This window comes from Diadema antillarum, unplaced genomic scaffold (assembly GCF_040938485.1).
Source record: "Diadema antillarum isolate AM-2024a unplaced genomic scaffold, OU_Dant_1.0 seq00000517_RagTag, whole genome shotgun sequence".
Classification (NCBI taxonomy): domain Eukaryota; kingdom Metazoa; phylum Echinodermata; class Echinoidea; order Diadematoida; family Diadematidae; genus Diadema; species Diadema antillarum.
The window spans coordinates 63874-88083 of NW_027271470.1; the positions used below are offsets into that span (position 1 = coordinate 63874).

Here is a 24210-nt window from a genome sequence, read left to right on the forward strand (position 1 = left end):
CTTTGTTGTTGTTAGTGTAAACCTACTACAGTGTACACAAAACCTAGACAATAATTAATACTTTCTACCAGTGCAAGCTTCAGAGCTCACCAACTGGTACTAAACCATGCACTGTGGAGTACATTGTAGGAGAGATAACAACAAAATAAAAGAACCAGTCAGGAAACAAATCTAAATTTGCGTACATTGTACATTGATATCTGTGGGACATGATACAGAAGAAAATCTGTAAAATAGAAAAAAACAAAACAAGTGGGGATCATTTCAAGTACACTTTGAATGACAAATGCATTTAGTTGATAAACAGAATCATTAAAAAGAATACTTCGTCTGACTTTTGATATTTTCACAAATGTGTCATTACATTTGCATGTTATACATTGTAGTTCAAGGAAAGAGAAAAAAAAAATAAGTCAAGTGCTGAGGTATCACTTTCATGATCCGTGAGTGTTCACCATTATTAATGGGAATGGTAGAGTTGATTGATGTCACTGTTCACATTGTGTATAATTATGTCGTATGCGTGAAAACCACACTGTATAGTTGTTCTCTTGCTATGTTCTCGTGCCTTCCTTTTTATGTCCACCGTAATATTCTTTTAGTTTCAGTAGATGCTTTTCATAAATATAGACACTGCAAACACTGCCAATTTCAAAGCATTTGACATTCAGTCTGCTGATCAAGTGGTGTTTTTACAGCAATTTGCAAATCAAACTACGCTCTTCTTGTTTTACAGTCCAATTCAGTTACAGGTGATTCATGAAATTTCTGGGGATGCCAAAGGTTACATTGTATTGCAATATTCCCAATCAAATTTGGCAAGAGCATGAGTATGAATTATGACAGGACATATGATCATTAATACAGAGTGCCCCTATTCTGAGTGTATAAAGAATAAAGATTTAACTACAACACGCATTTCCCATAGACACCTGCCCGCCCGAGTACACTCAGGACTCGTCCTCAGCGGGTTAAAGGTATTAGCCCACATTTGCAAACCCACGAAAATCAAAACTGCATAAAACAGGTCCAATATGACTTCAAGTACAAGTTATAACAGTAACATACCTCACCTGTTGCTCTTTGTCTATACCATTCGATAAAAGAGAGAAAATCATCGTTTTAAAATCAATTTTCAAATCGGGTCAACCCGACCCAAAATCGAATTACGAGTGCGGGCTAGCTACGTACATGTAACTGACACATGTATCGCATGCATGTAGTACGTACGTGGACCGGAGCTAGCGAGCATTTAGATTACGCATGCATACGGTGCATTTTCATTCATTTTTATGAAAGTAATGGACTAATTGGAAGGAAATTTTGCACAGGTGTTACTGCAATCATACCCAAACTCCATGCTAACTATGAGACCAATTGCTGCAGGTTTACAAATGTGGGCTAATACCTTTAAGGTCAAATTCTAAAGTTACTGTGTAGAAAAGATCCTTTCTGTGACCTTTAAAAGAACTAAAAAGAATGATAACATTGTGTAGATTAGACATGAGGCTTTGCCTATGTAAATATCCAAGAGCAAGGGTGAAATCCTATATGAATATTAAGTAGACAAACCCCAGTCAAAACTTGTGGAATGAAATAAAGAAGGAAAGGAACAAGGCAAACTTGTAGACATCATGATATGAAAGTCTCAATTCTACCTGGTAGGGGCTATCAAAAATGAATGTGCTGTGGTACTGGCATGTTGGTCCCTTTCGAAAACTATAATTTCCTAAACCTACTGTAGAAAAAATTGCAACGTATCACACTAAAACTGCATTAATTTGCCAAACAATGATCCTCCCAGTAACATCTTTCATATGCAATTTCGCATGGATAGTGAACACACATTTAGTTCGGTCGATGCATGCCAGCTGTGTTGTTTCCTAGTTATGACGTCTGTGCACATCCTTATCATAAATAAGATCGGAAGCCGTTTTCCGATTTGGGTGAGGAAGAGCTGTTTGAAACTGCTACACATATGTTATGTTATTTCTTCATGATTATGTATGTGTATATATTGACCGATTCGGGTTCGTTGAGGGCAGCAGACATTTTACGGCACAGGGCGCAGCCATAGTGGGTGTATCAGCCGACCCCCCATGCTCTCCCCCACCCCGGGCAACATGTTTATCACGCACTTGTAACAAAGGTTCGCGCACTAAGCAAGCATTTGCGCACTCAGTACGAGACGCCTATTGGCTAAAGCAGTTTTTCATTCTGCGCGCGTGCTAATGTAGGGGGAGGGGTGGGGGAGTGCAGAAGGGGGGTCGGCCGATACACCCACTATGGCTGCGCCCATACCAAAAATACACATAGCGCGTCACAGAATCGGTCAATAGTGGAAGATACATGTTTTATACTGCTAGTAGATCTAGATACGTTGTAGTTTATCTTTCGAAAAATTGAAACAATTTGAAATTTCAAATACCTCTTTAACGTAATGGCATTCCTATTAGGGGTGGGTGCTGGTGTTGGTTCGGCCATCTTTGCCGTCATCGCCCAGACGACGACGGAAGCAGAAAGGGCATCGGCCATCTCGCTGCTGATGGCCGCCAGACAATTTGGTCTCCTCTTTGGCCCGGGACTCAATCTGGGTCTGCAGAAATGTGACTTCTACATCGGCAAGTTTCCAGTCAACAAGTACACATCACCTGGGGTATGTTGTCAGTGCATTTGATTTTATAAATTTTTGTAATAATGGGGCATTCCAAACAATTTTATTTATAATTCCACATCATGTAGTTCATACAGATCATTCATGCCATGTGCAGATTGGTGAAATTTATACCACAGAATAGTTTACAAAAGTGTGACAGTTTTGTCTGACCATGTTAAAGTATGTTACCCACTATAAAAGCCTAGAAATGATACTTGTATAAAGAGCAGTGTTCAATAGAATTTAAGTGTTGTTATTCTATTTTCTAATTAGTGCGATGCCATTCATTTGAAAATGTTTTGTCGCCTGCACAGCTCTTCATGGCCATCCTGTGGGTGCTGCAGAATATCGTCTTTCTCTTCATCTACTTCGACATCCCCACCCTGGAGGAGCAGAGGCGGATGGAGCAGCAGGCGAACGGGAGGCCATGCCGCGACTACGCCACACTGTCCGCGGGCAGCATCAATGGCGGGAGCAGTAGGGAGATCAGCAACGGAGGCCAGACGCTAATCACCGATCGCTACGAGCAGGCCATTGGTCAGCATGGCATCCTCTCTGATGCAATGGGTAGGACTTACCTCTGATCCTATGTGGCTTAAGATTCAATTTCCACTTCATGCTGTACTCCATGTATTACAGCCAACTTTTAACCCGTTGAGGACAGGCTGACTTTGCTACAACATGCATTTTCCATAGACACTTGCCCAAGCATACTTGGGACTCGTCCTCAACGGGTTAAGAGATGACATTATTACTTCTTTATTTTGAGTATGTGATTGTGACTGATAAAAATGATTTGTAAAAACATGGAAAATTTGAGAATTTGATAACTTTCTTACTTCAAATCTGATTTTGATAAAACCTCTACTGTTCTGATAACTTGGTTGTACCAGTACTCTGCATTGTTTAAAAGCAAGCATGAGCATGGTGTTGGATTGTATTGTAACCTATAATATGTTTTAACAAAATATGACTGTATGTCAATATTTCAGCTTCATTGGGGGAAAAATATAAGTTCAACTAAAAACATGTGTTAACAAGGAAGAATGATCATTATAATCTGCAAATTTCAGCTGTAGCAATTAAAATTAACAATGATTAGGAAACCCACAAGACTTGTCATATTAAGTCTTTTGTGAAATCGTGCCTAACTTTTAGAACAGCTTTATGAAACGGGGCCATGCAGCTGGTCCCATAGAAATGAAACACATAATGTAGTTCAGTGTCACTTTGGCCACTGTGTTAAACCATCATGTACAATTTAACTGTGGGCTGCTTTGGTATTTTAGATTAATGTGTAGAAACCAATGAAGATGTGTGTTTGGGCTTGAGTCAGTATGCATGGATATGAAATCGTGAAAGTGTCGCGTTTAAGGGTACACACCTCCAGTGAAATGCCACATTTGTGTTTCACCGGCACACAGCAGAATGGCGTGTGCAAATGTTTTCTTACACTCAGCATAGAAGTATATTCACTGCCACTGTGGTGGATGGTACAAATTGTATAGTACTCAGCACTGGTGTGCATTACTGATTCCATTGTTCATTTCAGCCAATGCCTAGCACAAAAGACTCTACCCATTTGAATACTTGCTAATACATTTTTGCTGGGATCAACTGCTGTTAAGATCTCAAATAAATCTGGCTAAAGAGGATTATCTTCTTGGTACCAGCTGGAAACTAACAAAACAATGCTAAAGTTAAGGTTAAATCTTGTTTTGTCAGTGATTTCAGTGCCTGCATGATGACCTGTAATCCTTTATTTCCATAGACGGATAATCCAGGCAGCCGGACTATCCCACTTTTGCTCTTAAAAGGCATTATTCCATCTTGCATTCCGGCCAAACGTAACACTTTTAAACCCAACCTGTCCCTCACTAACACCTGGCCAATACTGGCCAAACCTGACCATTGGTCAGCCTTGACCCATGGTGGTCAAATGATCCATACGTATCAAACTGACTCCTTAAAACCAGACTAGACCCATACTGGCCTATATTAGCCAAACCTGACTTATAGTGGCCAAATTGATATTAAGCATTTTTGCTGACTGTAAAAGTGGACATTTTTGCGATGTAAAAATTTTTGCATATTTCACGCAAGCAGAAGGTAGCGCAAAAAAAAAAAAATTAAAAAAATAAAGCCCATAGATACTTTTGCTTGCCATACAATACTGTATGTTCCAGTAGTTGATGTCTTGTTTCTGCAGAATCAAAAACACCTGAACCTCTTCTCAAAATCTCTCCTCATAATTAGTTGCTCGAAAATATCCTCTTTTACAGTAAACCCTATCCTCACTCCACCCATGGACAGCTGGGCTAGTACCCATGTTTCCATCTCCCTCCATGCACAAACAGCTGCACCCTGTCTTTACCCTTTGCGCCTTCATACCCAAGTATGTACTTTGTATTCATAGTAAAATGACCATGGGAAGCACAAACTCCAATGTTCAAGCAAATGGTTACAAACAATAACAGTGACAAAAACTAGTGTGCTGAAACAGGGCATGAATACAGTGCTCTTACCCATGATGGAAAATGACATACACATGAACTTTACATTTAAACCGAGGACACACAATGAAACATCCTCGGTTCGCAGACCATTCCAGACAGTCTACTTTTGCATTTACAAAGGAGTAGGGATATGTTTGTAGGTCCTCGATTAACAACTGTAGTAAGTACACTCTGTAAGTCCTCGGTTGTATGGTAGTGTACAAATGAGTCCTCAGTTGACAAGATTCTTACTTACACACAGGTCCTGAGTTATGTGGTAAAATTCTTGTGGGTAAAACAGGTCCTCGGTTTCCACCATAAACACATATGTGGGTACATGTAAATGTAAATATTACAATTCATTTTCAAATTTCATTTGCCCATGTAATTTGGGTCACCAGAAGACAGAAAGTTTGGTGGCCCAACATCACTTTCTAGTGGCCCCATACAGACCACCGATGATGATGAGTCCTGACTAAAACACAAAGCATTGCTTTGTGAATACTCTCTGTTTGTTAGTGGAAAAATGAACAAAGAAAATGAGATTCCATCGGGATTCGAACCCGAGACCTCCGGATTGCTAGCCCGGTGCTCTACCGACTGAGCTATAGAAAGCCCTAGTGCAGTGTTCGTCCCAGAAACCCTTAATTCTCAATGCTCGGATGGTCAGAAGCTATAGCAGTGTGTGTGTGTGTGACACACACGCACACATAGCTCAGTCGGTAGAGCACCGGGCTAGCAATCCTGAGGTCTCGGGTTCGAATCCCGATGGAATCCCATTTTCTTTGCTCATTTTTCCACTAATAGATTATATTCTTTCTGGTCAGTTTATTCTGTCTTCATTTGTTACTCTCTGTTTGAATAGATGGAGGAGAATCCGGGGAGTACATCTCTGCTCTCCCCCAGGAGGAGGCGTACATGCAGCACCACAATGGCCACGCCCTCATGGAGGAGGATGAGGGGGATAGCAAGGAGAAGGAGAAGCCTCCTGGGTTCTGCTGGTCTCTCAATGGTAAGACAGTCATTAAAGGGAAAGTCCACCTCCGTATACATGTGAATTGAGTGAATGCATCAATATTATTAGAACACATTAGTGAAAGTCTGGGGAAAATCTGACAACCTGTTCAAAAGTTATGAATTTTTAAATTATCTATGCAGTCTTTGCAGGATGAGAAGACTACTACAGTGTATGATGTCACATGCGTACATAAGGATACGATACAAGGAAAATGTAAAAGAGAATTTCACAAAATTTAATTTTTTGAAAAAAAAGTGTACATTTCGTCAACCTCTCACTAATGTATGTAAGGGTAATATTGTTCCTCCTGCCTTCTGAAATAGGCAAGTCAAGCTTTCTTTTACTATGCGAGAAAAGTGATGATACATTGATTTTTTTTTTCCAATGTTTTCTTCACATCGTTGTACACATGTGACATCACAAGCTGTAGTAGTCTTCTCATCCAGCAGTGACTGAGCAGAAACTTCAAAAATTAATAATTGCTTTTGAACATTCACATATATGGATACACTTGTAGATCAATCACCTGTAATTCACGTTTATGTTCTTCCATGTATGAACTAGATTCCTCAACACTGTGTGTGGCTGTGTACCAAAGGTCACTCTTCTTGCCATACGCAGTGTATCGTTGAACATATCGTGCGTAATCTGAAGTGCAATGTACACCAGTGTTTGCAGACCACAGGGAGTTATGACCTTCCTCCCGTCTAGTCCTGTGAATTCAGTCAATTAGGCACAAATTTGTAATCTTTATGCATGAGGACTTGTGATCACTCTATTAATGATTTGAGGGCATGGTGTATGGAGAGTGCAATTATTGTACATAGATGCAGACCACTGACTTTTTTAAATGAAATTTTAGTGGTGGGCTGTGATAGCTACTTAAACTGCTGTTGCGCTTCATATTTAGTAAAATTGGCTGTTAATCCAGTTTATGTAAAGAATCATGATGTTGGTGATTGTCTTCCATCCTGTCCCTAATGAAGCCTCCCTTATTGAAAATAACTCTAGTACGTGCCCGACAGTTTTCAAAGACACAGTAAGAGTTCAACAGAGCCTAAAATTATACTTAATCAGGCTCACAATTTAAGCATTGGGAACTTGGGGGGGGGGGGGGGTTATTAACCCCTGCGTAACATGGGGTTAAGGCCTAATTTTCTCTGCACACCCAAACCCAAGTATACTTTAAGACTTGTCATTGGCAAGTTAATCAGTCTCGTGATGTCAGCATTATTGTCCACATCTTATAGTCTTTAATCCCTCTTCACACTACATCCTGCAACAGCAACAACAGCAACAAAAAAGACCCACACTGCTGATAGTTAACCTTCTTCTATTATCATACAAATCAAAGTCTTAATTCCTCTTCTTCTTCTTCTTCTTCTTCTTCCTACACTGTGCAGAACCTCATAAGAGTATACTCACACACTCTTAACATCATATCCATTGACAACAATAGTGTTCCAAGGTAGATCTTCTGTTATTGTACAAAACAAAGTCTTATTTCCTCTTAGCTTTATATCCTGCAACAACTGCTGGCCTTCTTTGATTATTGTACAAATCAGTCTTATTCCCTCCTAATACTATGTGCTATGACAACAGAAAACAACCTTTTTAAGTGGAGATTGAAGTAAACTTTTAACAAAAACACAAACAAAAATATATCAAGTTGTTATGTGATGTCCATTTGGGATATGAAAACACTGAACAAAGGAAAGTTTGCTATGTACACTCCGAGTAATGTAATTTATCCTGACAAATTTATTTTCTGCTCTCTTGGTTTACTTGTGCTTGCTTTGTTTTACTTTAGTTCTACATGAGTTGTTTGGGTTGTTGTCAGGAGGATTCAGAATGTTTTGACTGTGAAATGAATCACTTTTTCAGCCAGGGAATGATTTGTTTGGTGTACATGTTTTGCTTATATTTCAATCAATGGTTTTGTATATGTATAGAGCTATTATACTCCTACATACCACTATGAACATTTGCAAACAATGATATTGCGACTTAATCAAGTGTGATATAGCTCTGCCATATCTATTGATTCGGTTCCATGGCAGTTGTTGCTCCTGCGACAATTGCTCCCATGCAGAAACTGCATGTTAAGCCAAACATAATTTCTAACCACAAGCATAACCCTAACCGTAATCCTAATCTTCACATCAAACTAAACTTAAAACACCATCACAACCCTAACCCTAAGTCCTTGGAGAAAATAAGACTGGAGCAATTGTCACAGGAGCAATGTTGTCACCTTGTACAGTACATCAGTGTAGACCCAGTACAGTTTCAGTTGATTGTGGTCTCTGTATCACAAGTCAAATGTCACTTGTGGACATACATGTATGTGACAAAAAACAACAACAACAACAAAACAAGCCACCAATAAGATTTGTATAGCAGCACACACATGCACTAGCATAACAGCAGTGGACCAAATGATATCTGAAAACCAACAAACGTTATCTCCATTGCATAATTTTCCCTCAAGAGGTGTCCCCATGGTGTCGACTGACCCTTAACCACACCGTATTACAGTGTATGCACCAACTGAGATTTGAAGGGGGCGTAAACTTTATATATTTCTACCACCAATCAGTAATGCAAATAATAGAATCTGCGCTACCCTAGATGTTTTGAGTAGTTTGTGTTCTTCAACTGTATGAGCATACTGTCATGATATCAACCCCTCTATTTATCCAGATTTTCTGTTACTTTTTTTTTTAGTTGTGCGCAATGCAATGTTATTCATCTTGTGGTTTTTCTACACAGCACACACTTGATGTTACCAAAAAAAAAAAAAAAAGAAATAGCTTTCCCATCGTAATATTTTTTTCTTACAAGTGATGGTAAAAACAAAAATGCAATGTTACATGATATTTATTTGATGCAGTGATGTTATAGTCTCTTTAATATACCGGTTTTGACAAAGGTATCTACTTTACAAATGATCAACCATAAAATGTTTTCACAACTCTTTTAATTCTGGAGCTCGAGTGTGCTCTCTAATGATATACTTGCCAATCTAGTGTCTGCAGTAGCCTGACAGCATTTGATGATTTCATAGTGCGTTTGATGCTTGTATACACGTATATCACATATGACCCATGCATAGTGGAACAATCTTTCATCCTGTTATTTCTCCCCAGAATGCTTGAATGAAGAGATAGTTGTCATGCTTGCCGTGCAATTTGTTTTCTACTTCAACCAACCTGGTTTGGAGGTAAGAAACACATGAACTCATTGTTTACTAATCTTGCAAGAAAAAAAAGGGGGAAAAGATAAGCCCATTAAATAAAGAAAGGCCACTATATTTAACTTCACTACACGTAGCATAGACCAAACCGTAGAATCAGGGAATTTTCATTGCTACGCCTATCAGACAAGAGACAGGAAAGGGTATGCAATGTTGTTGAAATTGGCACTTGATTTTCTGAAATTTTGACAATGGTCAGAAGAACAAGAGTAATAGTGGTCAGAAGACCAAGACTAAAGAAAAAAAAGGAAAAGCAAAGAGTGGAGATTTTTTTCCTGTTTGTTTAATTTGTAAACAGATGCAACTACAAAGTATGTACATGTATCTTATGATCCTTGTTATGTTAAAAGCTTTTAAAAGGCCAAAGCAATGAATGATGTATACATGAATTTCAACAAATCCCATAACACAGGAAGTGTTCGGACTATATCTACCAGTGGTATCATTTGTCTTGTTCTTTGATCTGTTTTCTACAGACTGCTGTTGTTCCTCTTAATGAGCTCTACCTAGATTTCAATGAAATCGACAACAGTATATTTTACTGTGTGTGTGGCGTTGAGGTGAGTTGTATGAAAAGGAAGGTGTTCTATCTACATGTATGTCCAATTCTAGTCAACAATAAAAAAAGCTCTAAGGAATGATTGTTACATCTTTGTTTACCACGTTGTGATCCCCATGTGCCACTTTATTCTAAGACCACGAGGGGTGAGTGCTTTTGAAAAACTATGTTTCAAAGCCATGTAAATTCTCAAAGAAGTGGTACAAACTGTATGCTAGATATATTGTACAGCAGAGCTTTGGAAAATATCGCCGGCTTTACTCTGATGTATATTGTAAATATGTGTGAGGAACAGAGCGCACATAGCTACAGCTGTAGTGGTGCTTTCAATGTGCTGTAGCATATTGCAGGACTCCTGCGGTCATGGAAAACCAGCAATAGGCACAGAATTTTGAAAATGTTTGTCCAACTTTGGAAAGTCATAGAAAATGCAGAATTATAGATATGTTGTATCATGGAAAAATCATGGAAATTTATAAATTTGTATATTTGTGCCTTTTTTGGTTTTTTTTTGCAATGTAATTTCGTTTTTAAGGAAGACATTTCATTGAATGAAATTGGACAAACTCATTTGCTGCAGACAGTTTTAGGATGGTATACACACTATCACTTTACACAGACATTGCCTATTTAACCTGTTCCTTCCGCAATTCTCCAAGCGCCTTCAATGCCCCAAAGCAAGATTCTTTGTGCGGGGCAGCAAAGAACGGACAGGTTGTTAATCCACCTGTGCGGAAGCAGTCAAGCGGTACATGTACCCCCTTTCCATGGTCAACTACATGTGCAATCGAACAATAAAATTATCGATCGGGCGCAAGGTATGAATAGAGCTTGCCCTGATGTGCGCAGGAACTCCTTTGTTAGACAGAAAAGTCGAACCTAAATGGGGTCAGCAAAGTCAAATACTGGTATATATTGGGCTTATCCTTGACTGCTATGTACATTTTATACAATTTTTACAGCGAAACAAGCACACACTACACTGGAGAAAATGCAAATAATGTTACTATGCATACAATTTTCATACAGGAAGAAAACAGATATTAAAAGGAGAAACTCTGACCTTTCTATTACAGCAATTTTTGTGGGCAACATAACACAAATTGATATGGATTTAGTGTACCAGGTTCCTGTGATAATAGTGATATTAACACTAACCACTTGAGTTTTCATAAAGTTACCATCTAAAAAAAGGGTCCTGGATTTCAATAATTTTGCATGAAAAATTCTTCTTTTTTTTGTTGTTGTTGAAGGTACCGGAACCCTGATATTGTGATTTATCGATGCGTGTGTGTGTGGTTGTGCATTTCAACAGATTGTGCAAATAAAGTTAGCTTTTTGTCAACTGAGTCAGGCAAGGGAACATGGCACACACAGAGTCAACTAGCAGATGAAGTCATGCCATGAAAGAAAATCATGCTGTCTATAAAAGACTTTAAAGGGTGTGTACAGTTCTGGTCAAGGTGAGGATTTAGCTTTTAACGTTTTGTGAGATATTCAGAAACCACTCTATGAGATGTCAAAGAGCATGCAGTTCTAAGAGGTATCAAAAGTTTATTCGATGAAAATCAGTTTTGAAATGGCCGAGATATCCCAAAACAAAGTGAAACAAAGAAATACTAATAAAGTTGGGGCATGTCGCCTTTTATTATTAGCACTTTTTGGGATATCTCAGCCATTTGAAAACCAATTTTCATCAAATAAACATTGAATCCTTCTTAAAATTACATGCTCTTTCATATTTCATGAGAGGCTTTTCATTATCTCACTTAGGAATGTTCAAAACATGAATCCCTACCTCAGCCAGTACTGTACAGGCTACAATTGGTTTGCTCTGGCTCCAGTTCACTTACATTATATTAAGCAGTTTTCCACTAAATCCCTTTCCTCTTTCTCTTCTTTTGTTTGTTTGTTTTCTGTTTTTGTTTTTTTGGTGTGTGTGTGTGTTGGGGAGGGGGGATTTTTTGCATGGGTTTTATTGCAATGTGTTCCCACCATTCTATGTTTCCAGATGCACAGATGTTCTTCTGAGCCCCATGTCAGACAAGATTTGGGCTGTAATTGGGACTGAATAATGCTACTATTTACATATACAGTACATGTACTGTGATAATTAAAAACAGAAGAGTCCACTAGGGGAAAGAACACTGTAAACTTCTCAAGGAAGTGACAATAATATCTTCTCCCTCCCCTTTTCGTTTGCGGGGACATGATATTGCATGTTGTCAGTGTGGGCCATGAAAATTGGGGCAGCATTGGGGTCTGTATTGCTCCATACTTTTGCCTTGAAAGTACTGAAAATACTGACAAACCCACTGGAACCAAGAACATTTGGGATAAGTCAAATTCATCCTCTGTGGGTATGGTGGGGTTCTGCCTTTTGAGTTCACCAAGAGCATCAACCCATTGAGGACAAGCTGTTTGCCTTCACCTGTATATGTATCCAGTGATGTACCTGCTCACACAGGTAATTAACTCTTTATGTGCCATGTTCGCACGTCCGACTCAGTCGACGGCGTGCCAACTTCGCATATTCTGCTCAACACACAAAGCCACCAAAACCGATCGATAAATCGCTAATCCCGCGGAATGAAAGCGTTTCTCGCGCTTTTGTTCCTCTCACATACGGCTTGCAGTCTATGTGGTGATTGACTATCAAGCGGTGTTCCTGACTAGATTTGAGTGTACATTGGAAGCTTCTGTCACGGTTTTATGTGCAAAAGTCATGCCTTTAAAGTAATGTAGCAACTGGTCATTCAAAAGACAAATTGAAAATAGATTTGTCATTCAATTTATATCGAAGCAAAGTTTGGCATTCCTCTTTAACTTTGCTTACTATTATGTCAACCTTAACAGAAATTTGTAGGAGTTATACAATTTGGAAAAACAGAATTCTTTCTCAAAGCATGGCTACCTTCGTGTCTCAGAATTACGTGGCACACAGGGGGTTTCCACCATGGCACATAAGAGTTAACGCACGTTTCCCTTAGACACCTACATTTAGAATACTCGGGCCTCGTCTTCAGCGGGTAAAAGATAGACCCCTCCCACTGTTCAGTCTGTCAACCCCTCCTGTTCAATGAATTATTCCACAGCCCCTGCCTACTGTCTGTTCTTGACATCATTCAATCAATCAGCTAGATGTAAGAGACTAACATGAGACACAGAATATGTATGAGAGGTAAAGAAGACATTTCTCACTTCTGTCTTTCACAACTCTCGTTTCAGCTGCTAATCTTCTTCTTGGTCGTCAAGGTGATCAGTAAGAAAGTGTCTGACCGCACCATCCTGCTGGTCGGCCTGGTCATTGAGCTGGTATCACTAGCCCTGCTAACTATCTTCGTCCCCAGGGCCATCGAACGTGAGTTGATGAAAATGATAATACAAAGGTCGCTTTTTAAAGGGATCGCATAATTTTGGTTGGGACCTAATTTCAGGTTTCTATCATTTTTTTGGTGAGGTAATTAGAAACCTCTTATGAAATATGAAAGAGCATGTAATTCCATGAGGAATTCAACCTTTATTTGATGAAAATTGGTTTTGAGATGGCTGAAATATCCAAAACAGAGCAATTCTAATAAATTGTTGAACCCACCTTTTATTACGGTCGCTTTGTTATACTTTGTTTTTGGATGTTTCAGTCATTCCAAACCCAATTTTCATCAAATAAACTTTGAATTCTTCTTAACCCGTTGAGGACGGTTTGATTATGCTACAACACGCATTTCGCATAGACACTTGCCCGAGTATACTCGGGACTTGTCCTCAACAGGTTAATAAAATGGTATGCTCTGTACTGGATCATAAGTGTTTTCTTTGTATCTCGCAAAAAGGTAGAAGCCCAATTCTCATTTCCACCAATACTGTACCAAAGACCACTGCCCCAATAGGTTACAGAGACATTGTGCATTAGGGTTGTCTGTCCTTCTGTCTGTCCATTCAACTGTCTGTCCAGAAAAAAAAAAAGTGGGAGTACACATATACAGTATACTGTATAAGCTGTAATTTTTGCAAGAATTTGATTTTTGCGAAGTTGCCAAATCACAGTTGGACCGCGGATTAAACAACACATGAAAATGTCACCATGTCCAGAGAGATGATACACTAACTGTAGCCTCAATTTCACTTCGCGAAAATGTCCGACACCTCCTCTTTTGTGAACATATCTTTACATGAAAATAACAGCTTGATATACAGTATCTGAAACTCTTTCATTCTCTCCTATTCCACACATTAAAAACACACATCTGGCAATCCCATTCACATGGTGATCTACTGCTGGTTTTACACAGCCACCCTTCCAGACTTTAAAGGTCCTATTGACCTTTGGGAGCAGTGATTTAAAAAATTGTAAAGATATCACATTTGATGCATATGTGTAGGTTTGCTGTGTCACAAAACATCCCACCATATAACATTTTTGCAATAAAGCCTAAAATATAAGGAGATATCAGTATTTTTCTCATTAAACCGTAACTGTAGACAGTTTAGTCTGGAAACATTTTGATTATAACTATTATTCACATTTTGTGTATTTGATAATACTTAGTATCGATTGTACGGATTCAAATTTTTACAGCGGTTGTTTCTCTCTCTAACTCTCATTTCAGAACTATTTTAAAGCACTAATGCTGGGTTTTTGTTTCTTCTGCAAATAGTAAATTATGCCTTTAACCTCTTGACTCTGGTTTACCTCTTGTTTTGCAGATGATCCCAAGCACAACTTTGCCATGTTTATCATCCCCTGCGCCATCCAGGTCTCTGGCCTGGCCTTTCTCGCCGTCTCCATCATCTCCCTCTTCTCCAAGATCGTTCCCGAGAAAATTCAAGGTGGGTAGGATCTGTCTGTGGTGCTCCGACCCCTCTGACCAACATGTCGCCTGTACATTGCATGCACAGTCAACCTCACGTAATTGGACGTCTCACAAGTTGAATTTAATATTGGATAAGTCGAAGAAGTGTTCTACCCCAGATTGGTATAAACATGTGATAAATTTGTTATGTAAGATGGAATTCCTGTAAGTCAAAAGATTTTTCCCAGTCTTTTTGGTTGGGACAGAGGTGAAGTTGACTGTATGTTACCTTGCATCACAAAACCAACAGGAAATGTTCAAATGAGTTTTGTTTGTTTTGGTAGTGTTGTTTTTTTTCCTGTTCAGGTCATTGTTTGAAGAGATTATCAGTTTCAAAATGAAGAACTACTCATCCAAATTAGATGTTCCTAACAAACAGACATGGTGATTGAACATCCAAACTGTGGGGATGGTACCTTGTGAAGAAATGAGGTGTGAAGTGATTATTTTCCTCCATCTTTTCTCAGCCTTCCTTTGTATTGTTGTATGTGCATGGTGCCGCGAACTGTAGTAGTCTTCTTGTCAAGCAATGGCTGCACCAGAACTTGGCAAATTCATACCTTTTCAACTGATCGTCCGGTTTTCTTCAAACTCCGTTGATGTGTTCAACTAGTATTGCTGCATTCACTCAATCCACACATTTATTTGGATGAGCTTGTCCTTTAAAAGTTCTGAGAAAACAAACATGCGATGAGCTCAGATCTCTGATTTTGCGTAAGCTTTCTCGGCAGACAAAGCTCAATTTCTCCTGCTATTGATCCCTCCAGTGTGTGCATATCCTCCATGTTGTGTATGTACATGTTTGGGTTTCATTCTTCTGTAATGTTGCCTTTTGAGATTCATGTGGCGCTTAAGCATCACCCTGAAAGCTCTCTGGAGGGAATCTAGAATTATCGTTTTTTCTTTTTCTTTTTTAATATTGGCAGCCCTGCATGTTTGAATGAAACATTCCTATCATCTCGATGCACTTGTGTATTTCAAACTTCCAGGTTTCAGCCAGGGCATCCGGCGAGCAACAGGTGGCCTGGCCACCATCATGGGCCCTATCTGGAGTGCGGCGACGGTGGAGCGGCCCTTTCTCATGCTCATCGTCATGGTGGTACTCTTCGCACTGGCTCTGGTAAGCAGCATCACAATATCTTTATTATTTACTGGAAGCGAAATGAAGTTTTAGAGCGGCCTATTTTGAAATGTACAGCATGAATAGTGACACCATTGTGTGATATTACTTATAGCAAGATTCAACATTAACATTATTCAAGGATCTACCCAAACACTCCTTCTTATTCCTGTGATTACTTCCTTCCTTGAAAGGTCCTGTTTACCTTTGGGAGCAGTGATTTAGAAAATGTTCAAGATATCACATTTGATGCATTTGTGTAGGTCAGTTGTATCACAAAACATCCTACCATATAAAATTTTTGCAGTAAAGCCTAAAATAGAAGGAGATATCAGTATTTTTCTCAATAAACCATAACTGTAGACATTTAGTCTGAAAACATTTTTATTATAGATATTTTTCACATTTTGTGTATTTTACAATACTTACATCAAGTATACAGATTCTTATCTTTATAGTGGTTGTTTCTATCCCTAACTCACAATTTAGGACAATTTAAAGCACTTATGCTGGGTATTTGTTTCATCTGCAAATGGTACATGTAAATTTTGGCTTCAAAATTTTGTTTAATGAGTATGTAGCCTCGTTTACCACACTCAGTACGCCGCACTATGCAATTGTATGCAGGCCCTGTGTGAAAGCCCCTTTTGATAGATAGAACTGATGTGAAAAGTCCTCTCTCCAATCCTCCCCATAAAGCGAAACAAGACATGACAAAAAGGAGAAATACAGAAACTTGAGGTGAAATTTCTGTTGAGCTTCATAATTGAAATTCCAATAAAATATTAGAATTACTGTAATATAAGATATTTTCACCGCATGAAGTTTTTGTCTATTGCCTGTGGTATTGACTGCATATACATGTAGTGTAGACAAGAACTTTGTATGCAGTTTGATTTTGTGAATCTTGGCTCTTCTGAAATTTGCAAACTTAAAATGAAGGCAAACATTCTTTGTTTTACAGTATTCCAGAAGATCAATCAAGAATGATTTTAGCCATGCAGCTTTGAATTGTGACAAAGATGAATGACAATCGCAGTACATATGTATATAGATGTATTGTAATCAGATTGCCTGTAAAATGCAAAATGGCAGAACTGATATGTGAAATAGAGATCATATTATATGTGACCCTGCATCATAAAATAAAAAAAGTCGCCAGACATGGATTTTTAGTTGAGGGCAGATTCTGAAAAGAGCAGACTCTAAGCTTTGAAATCATAACTCAACTCAAAAAGACTCTCCTAACATATCTAAATACTGCAAAGAAAGCTTACAATCTGGAAAAATGTGAACTGAGAAAAGAGGCTCTGAAGTACAGGATCTATTCAAGGACTTAATCTGTTAATACCAAACCATACTGGCTGTGCCATGAATGGGACAAAAAACAGGATGTAAGCCACTGTACCAAGAACAATGAAGGGATTATCAGATTAAGCTGGAAGTGAGCAAGTTCTATGAACACATTCTGCCCATGATTAATGCCAAAATTTCAAGGTGGTAGCACTATCCTTTCAAAAGTTATTAGAGTTGGAAATGAAGGGTGTTAAAAGGATTTTCAAAAAGTGAATAGGAGCCTCTATAACTTGTACCTGCTCATACTACTCTGCAAAAGAGGGTTGTAGCAAAATTACTGGAAACACACTTTCACATTCATTTTATGACCCCAAACTTATGAGTAATGTAGAAAAAGAAGAACAGCTTTTTAAGAAAATATGAAAAACTCAAGATTGATTTGGTTTGCCCATTTCACGTTTTTGGAGTCCTCACATAAAATCAAGGGATGCGACTTTTTGTTGGTTTTGTGATGCACGGTTAGATATGATTAGGGCTTATGATTGACTTTACAGTAATGAGTATTTCTGTTTCTTTGTGCCATATTTCAGCTGATGGTGTTGGCATCGTGGAAGAGACTGAAGACAAACTACAAAGAGATGCCCATCCCGACCTCGGACATCCTGAGCGTTAATAATGAGACGGAACCATTACTACCGGAAGACAACAATATAGTAACCTGAAGACACCATAAAAAACAGAATATCATATGCAATGTAAGAATTAAAGTAAATCATAAAAATGAATGAAATGAATGATGTATGTTGTGCATGAGCTCACTTGTGGAATTGGTGAAAAAAAAAATGCAAATTCCGAGCAATGCTCTGAGGTTTGTGAAACCTACTGTGTACAATGGATGATCTATCACTGGGTCTACTCCCGCTTTGTGTAATACCCGTTTATCCTCAACCCACATGGCCTCGTCCCATTTCATCTACAGCCAGTTTGTCTAATGACCATTTAGTCCAATTGCTATTTAGCCTCATTACTAGTTGGTCTACTTCCAGATGGACTATACTCATTTCATCTAATACCCACAGTTTATTAGACAAAGTGGGGGGAAATCCAAGGAGACAAAATTGCAATTAGACCATCTGGTCATTAGAGGAAACGATAATTAGCCAAACTGGGCGTTAAACTAGGTGACGATTAGACCAAATGGGCATTACACAAAATTGATAGTAGACCAAATGAGTTTAGCCGTAATGGTGTGAGACGAACTGGGAAGTAGACCATCTGATATTAGACCAAGTGGCAATAAACCATGCAGTGTACAAAGTAAACCTAGAGAAACAAAGACATCGCCGAGCTGTCGATCTAACACAGCTGCAATCTATGTTGCTGCCTTGATACACAGCTGGTACATTGTTTAGTGACTTTGCAGAAGCCCCCAGGTATGTTCATGCATAAATGTGATCTTGCCTCACAAGGCCAGCAAAAACGTTGCCTGAATGTGCTGAACTACATTGTTTTCTTTTGTCTTTTCAGTTTGGGTCAAATGTGGAAGGAAGGGATTCTCTGCTTTAGAATAAAGCACTGAACACTTTCATACATCACCTGAACATACAAGGACACCCCTACCTCACCCCCCCCCCCATAAAAGTAAACAAAATGCAAAATAAAACAAAATTCACAAATAAAAAACCCTGTAGAAAGGTAGTACTTGAATTCACAGATCCTAACCTCATACAATGATAGAACAGGAGTTCGGGTAGTAGTGTACTAGATATAAACAGTCGCATTGAAGATTCAGCTCATGCAATGTTTTTGTTTGTTTTTGTTGGTGATGCAGGACCACAAGTGGAATGTTGATAGTATGTGCATGTGATTATGATAACGGACGAGCTGAGATTATATTGAACATAATGAGTGAGTATTCGATGTCAAGGTGACTGCGCAAAGTTGCCATCTTCTGAACCTTCAGAGGGCTGGATCGTCATTTCTTGAGTATATGACCCTTTTCATCTTTATATTCCACTACCCCATTAGTTGTAAGAAGAAAATAAAAACAACACCAGCAGAAAGCTGTGGATAAAGCAGATGCAAGGTGAGAAAATGGTCTCAGTGATGACTAGCAAAAACAAAGAATTGAAATAGATGAATTTTGTATCTTCATTTCAGCAGGAACTTGCCCTCAAATGCCAGCCTTATTTGCTTTTATCTTGTTTTCTGCCTGCGTAAGACCTGTGTATTTTTCAGAACTTTATCTGCATCATAACAAAACAACACGTACATACAATGTACACACACACCTTTCTTGCAATTGAACCAAAACACCAGAGTAATATTTATAACGTCAAGGCACTTTTAGAAAGCAGTGCTTATACTGAAGAGGCCACAGTGAATGAACATGAACATACAATTGTATAATCTCGTATACAGTAGCATGATGATGCCATATTTGGCTATGATGATTAATCATATTATGAACGATGCCCATCATCCGATTGAAATTGAATTCATTTTGTTAATGCTGTACATGTATATCAAATTTAATGAAAGTTTTTTCCACATTGTACTGCCACAAACTAATCAAAGTGTATTAAAATCACCTCATCATAACAACCTCGTAGATTGTAGCTAGTTTAATCGTCCTTAATTTTGATGCATAGATTTTAGCAGTCCTGACAAAAGCAGTCATGTGTTATGTGGAACTTTACTTTATTTTATTCTATTCAGTATTCCTTACCCAGGGTAGCCCCATCAGTGGTTTATACTCTGTTATTCGTGGGAGCCCTGCGATAAAATAGCAAAGTACAAGAATTAATTCAAAATACACTAAGTAACAAATCAATGACATCTTGTATGTAGCAACATACAGCTGTTATTAGCCATGCAGAGCTGTGTGTAAATGCACGTAGTGCAAACTCGTAAGTCTTTGATGATAGTGGTACACACATTTATTACATTGTTTGAAATCAGATGAAACCCTTTACACTGTGTAGGAATATCAAATTGACCAAATTCTACTCCAAGAGAGATATGTATGGTCTTTATGAATGTTTGAAGGGAAGGAAAGTAAAAACTTCAAAACTTTGAAGACTGTGAAGACTCGGGGCTCAGAGTGGTTAGAATAGAGTGAATACTGTATGTTATTGCTATTGTGACCATAATGTTAGAAAACATCACCATACTGATGATTACCTCTGCCAAAGAAGGAGAAGGTTAAGTAATCATCAGTGTTGGTTTATCTGTTTGCAAAATAATTCAAAAGATTTTGTACAAATGAAACTTGCAATAAAAATTTGACATTGAAACAAGGAACACCTTATTCAGTTTTGATAGTAATCTGGGAATTTGAATGGGTTTTTGAAGGATTTTTCATCTCTTGGCTTAACAAACTTGGGGTTCAAACTGCCGCCGGCCCCGCATACTAGAGGTTTACAGATGAGCTCTAAAGCGTGTGCTGTGATTGGGCAAGGTGCTGTGCAGTGACGTAAACAAAATGCTTCTATTTTGGGAAATAGCATGCATGTATTTAAGGGTGGAAATGAGTTGCTGGCTTGGTGAAGGTCTGTGCTCTCCAAGTGCTTTTCTGGTTTATACTCTTGTGATTATAAAGTTGAGAAAACATTTGTCATACAATGTACTGACAGTGATCTATTATTATTACTGCTCCCACAGTCGTATTTGTTATCATTACAGTCCTTTATAAGCTCTGAATGTAAAACGGTCATCTTTTCTCATTGGTGATATCTTATCATGTTTCTCGAATTACATGCAATCTGTCTGATGTATACAGCCAGTACTAATCTTAGTCAGGAAGCCTGTTTGTGTGTGTATATATTGAAAATGTCTTCTCTATTCTCCCCGCCCCCCCCCCCCCCCCATTAATGTACAGAGTGAACGTCATGATTTTGTAAATGTGTACAAATACAAACCATGTCCAGTCAATGCCTTATGTGAGACATGGGATATGCTGTAGTGCCATCGGTATGAACGTTGTTTTGATCAGGCTAGTAAAATTTGTTTGTTGGATGTAGTTACGCTATCATTATTTTCTCTTTTTGTTTGTTTTCTTTTGTTGTTGTTGTTGGTGTTGTTGTTTTGTTTTGATTTGATTTGTTTTATGAAATGGTAGAAATGTTGAATGTGCCATATTGGGGGGGGGGGGGGGGCAAGTAAGTCTATATCTTCCTGGATTTTGATTTGCCATGAGTTATTGTCTTGTATCTAAGTTTATTACTGTACAATTAAAAATTATTTGGGGGGCATATCTTTCATTAACTCTTCATCCTGTTAAGTTCATTGGGTGTGGCATCTGACACACTCAAAGCATTGTACACCTATATTTTGACCAATGATATGACAGCTTTTAGATTGTCATGTATATAATAGTCTTCTATGGAATATCTTTTCTTTTTTTTTCTTTTTTTTGTTGTTCGTAGGGTGTCTATCAGAAGCCACCTTGCAGCCAGGCAGTCTTTAGAAAGATGCTTTAACATATGTTAGTCTTGTTAGTTTTACACTGTGGGGTGTGAGTCTAGAGGGAGAAAGTCTCCATATAACATGAGAGGGTCTATTGTTGTTGTGCGGCTTTGCAGCACTCTATTTGTTGATAGTCAAATTACAATGAACGATATGATATCAATACAATGGCATAGATTGCTTAAAGGCAGAGTGATTAAAGGCCACCAGTAGATGGTTTGAAAGATCTTGATGCTTTATCTATGCTTTATGTCAAGAAAATTTGTCTCTGATTCTCAATTTCAATATTATACTGTCAGCATGTCAGCATTTTTGTCCTTCTCGGATAGAGGGCAGTATTTATTCTAATTGTCAAAATCGAAACCAGTGGACTTTGCTGTACTATGCATTGTCATAGGTCTGTCAAAATCCATAATCCATTAATTTGTACTGCTCATTAGAAAAGGATGACAATTTCACACACAGGATTGTAACAAACATTTTGCTATGATTAAAGACTAGAAGTATATTTGTCAGAAATTTTCTGGCAAAAGTAATCAAAAAATAATGCAAAATAAGAAATGACCAAAGTCAACTATTTTATTCAGTCAAATTCAGAGATGTAAGAAAAATATATTTATCATTATAGTATTGCTTTATATTTATTGTGATATATCGTGATGTTATCAAACTATCATGTTATTTCATTGCAATATTATTATTGCATATTTCTAGGCAAGATTGGCAAAACTGAACCTGAAGCTGCAATATTACCAAGATTTTGACTTTAGTTTGTTGACATGAATATCAAACATGTATAAAGACTAATTGCATACAGGTACGCAATTATTACGGGTCTCATAGATCTACATCTGTGTCAGTAAGTTTTAGAAGTTATCATTTGTGTCATCATTTTGGTCACAGTTTCTCACTCTGCACGCTGTGGCAAATATTGTGTTTGCACTTATTCACCGAAACACAATTTAGACAATTTTTTTTTAAATGAGTTCACAGCTCAAAGGAAAATTTTTGGTGTGATCCTGAGATTAAGATTATGTTTATGCCTAGGTAACAACTCACCATCGTTTATTCATAAAGGTGGATCATACATGATTTGTGTGTGTGTGTGTGTGTACTGTACATGTTAAAGAAGGGAGTAGTGAAAACAGGAAAGTTATGTTTGAAAGTAAACTTCCATTCAGATTTTTTTTTCTAAGTGAATGTGACCAATGCGTCGGTAGACTCTATTTTTATAAATCATTGTGATTTTTCCCAATTTCATGCTAATAAACAATCTTGAAACCAATTTGTTTATTGTATATTGAATATGTTTCTTACCCATTACCTTGTGAGTCACGCATTGTGCCATAAAATCTTTCATTTGGACAGTATGATATAATCAATATGAATCCGTTTATAAAATTTTGAGTTGCTCCAGTATGCCTAAGGGCTTACTTCGTTCCTTCGGGTGTTCGCGTTCGCGTCGGGTGGTCGCGTTACCCGACATTTCGTAGATTAGGTGCCCTAATATACGAAGGGTCGGGTAAGGAGGGGTAAATTAATTACAATTTAATACAGATAATCCTTGACATAAGGCTGATCGTTTGACGCGACTATACGTAAAAAAGTGTCATTCACGTGACGAAGTATCGGGTGAATCAGGGACGGCGAAACCAGTGAATAAATCAAAGCAAAAGACATCAAACAGGCCACAAAATAGCACGTAAAAATGGCAATAACAAATAAAAGAGTATAAAATATCCTCAGAAACATAGTTTTATGGCTAAATAAAACGTATAGCATTACAGGATGGAGAATATGAATATTTAAACTTCCGATCAAAACAGCAAATCAATAAGCGTTAACATGAAGAGTTTTATTGCAAAACGCGCTCACTCCATTCTTGTTAATTTGATTTATTTATTTATTTATTTATTTATTTATTCATTTATTTATTGTCTACTCTGGAACTTCTTTGTACATCGGATATCACGGCAAAATAAACATTAAATACATCACAGGTACACCACAGATATATCACGGAATACGAATGAAACTAACTCATACTAACATATACAATATACAGCATATGCAGGGCTCGCTCCACACTAACTTTTATTTTTGCCGGCCCGATCGATTGAACTTTTCTTTTTTTGGTGGCTCGAAAGTAAAATCTGGTGGCCACAAAAAAAAAAACCCGAAATGTAATAGCAAATATCCGACATTTATTTTAGCATCGTATGGGGAAGAATATTAATGTATTCACTTCCGAATAAAACGTCAAAGGAAACATTCGACATTCATTTCAGCATCTTCCGGAGCCGAATATTATCCTTATTCATTTCCAAACGCAAAATCAAACATCCGACATTTATTTTAGTATCATACGGAGTGGAATATTACCGTTATTCTTTTCCAAAATTAAAAGCAAGCACCTGACATTTATTTTGGCATCTTACGGAGCCGATTGTTACCGCTGTCCATTTCCAAAAGTAAAAGGGAAACATCCGA

The 24210-nt window shown here is 38.0% G+C and overlaps 1 protein-coding gene and 1 non-coding gene across 2 annotated transcripts in view; one reads left to right on the top strand and one right to left on the bottom strand.

The window, feature by feature from the left end:
* LOC139734245 (major facilitator superfamily domain-containing protein 8-like) overlaps positions 1 to 18479 on the top strand; it is a 41773-nt gene extending 23294 nt beyond the window's left edge. Inside the window, exons 5-13 of the mRNA XM_071645041.1 lie at positions 2457 to 2656; positions 2971 to 3223; positions 6017 to 6163; positions 9319 to 9392; positions 9902 to 9985; positions 13213 to 13345; positions 14692 to 14814; positions 15827 to 15957; positions 17844 to 18479. Coding sequence (XP_071501142.1) covers positions 2457 to 2656; positions 2971 to 3223; positions 6017 to 6163; positions 9319 to 9392; positions 9902 to 9985; positions 13213 to 13345; positions 14692 to 14814; positions 15827 to 15957; positions 17844 to 17975 — 1277 coding nt within the window. The 3' untranslated portion in view covers positions 17976 to 18479. The remainder of the gene's footprint in view (positions 1 to 2456; positions 2657 to 2970; positions 3224 to 6016; positions 6164 to 9318; positions 9393 to 9901; positions 9986 to 13212; positions 13346 to 14691; positions 14815 to 15826; positions 15958 to 17843) is intronic.
* Positions 5694 to 5768, bottom strand: Trnaa-agc (transfer RNA alanine (anticodon AGC)). The gene has a single exon. It is a non-coding gene; the product is annotated as a tRNA-Ala (tRNA).
* Positions 18480 to 24210: the final 5731 nt, after the last annotated feature.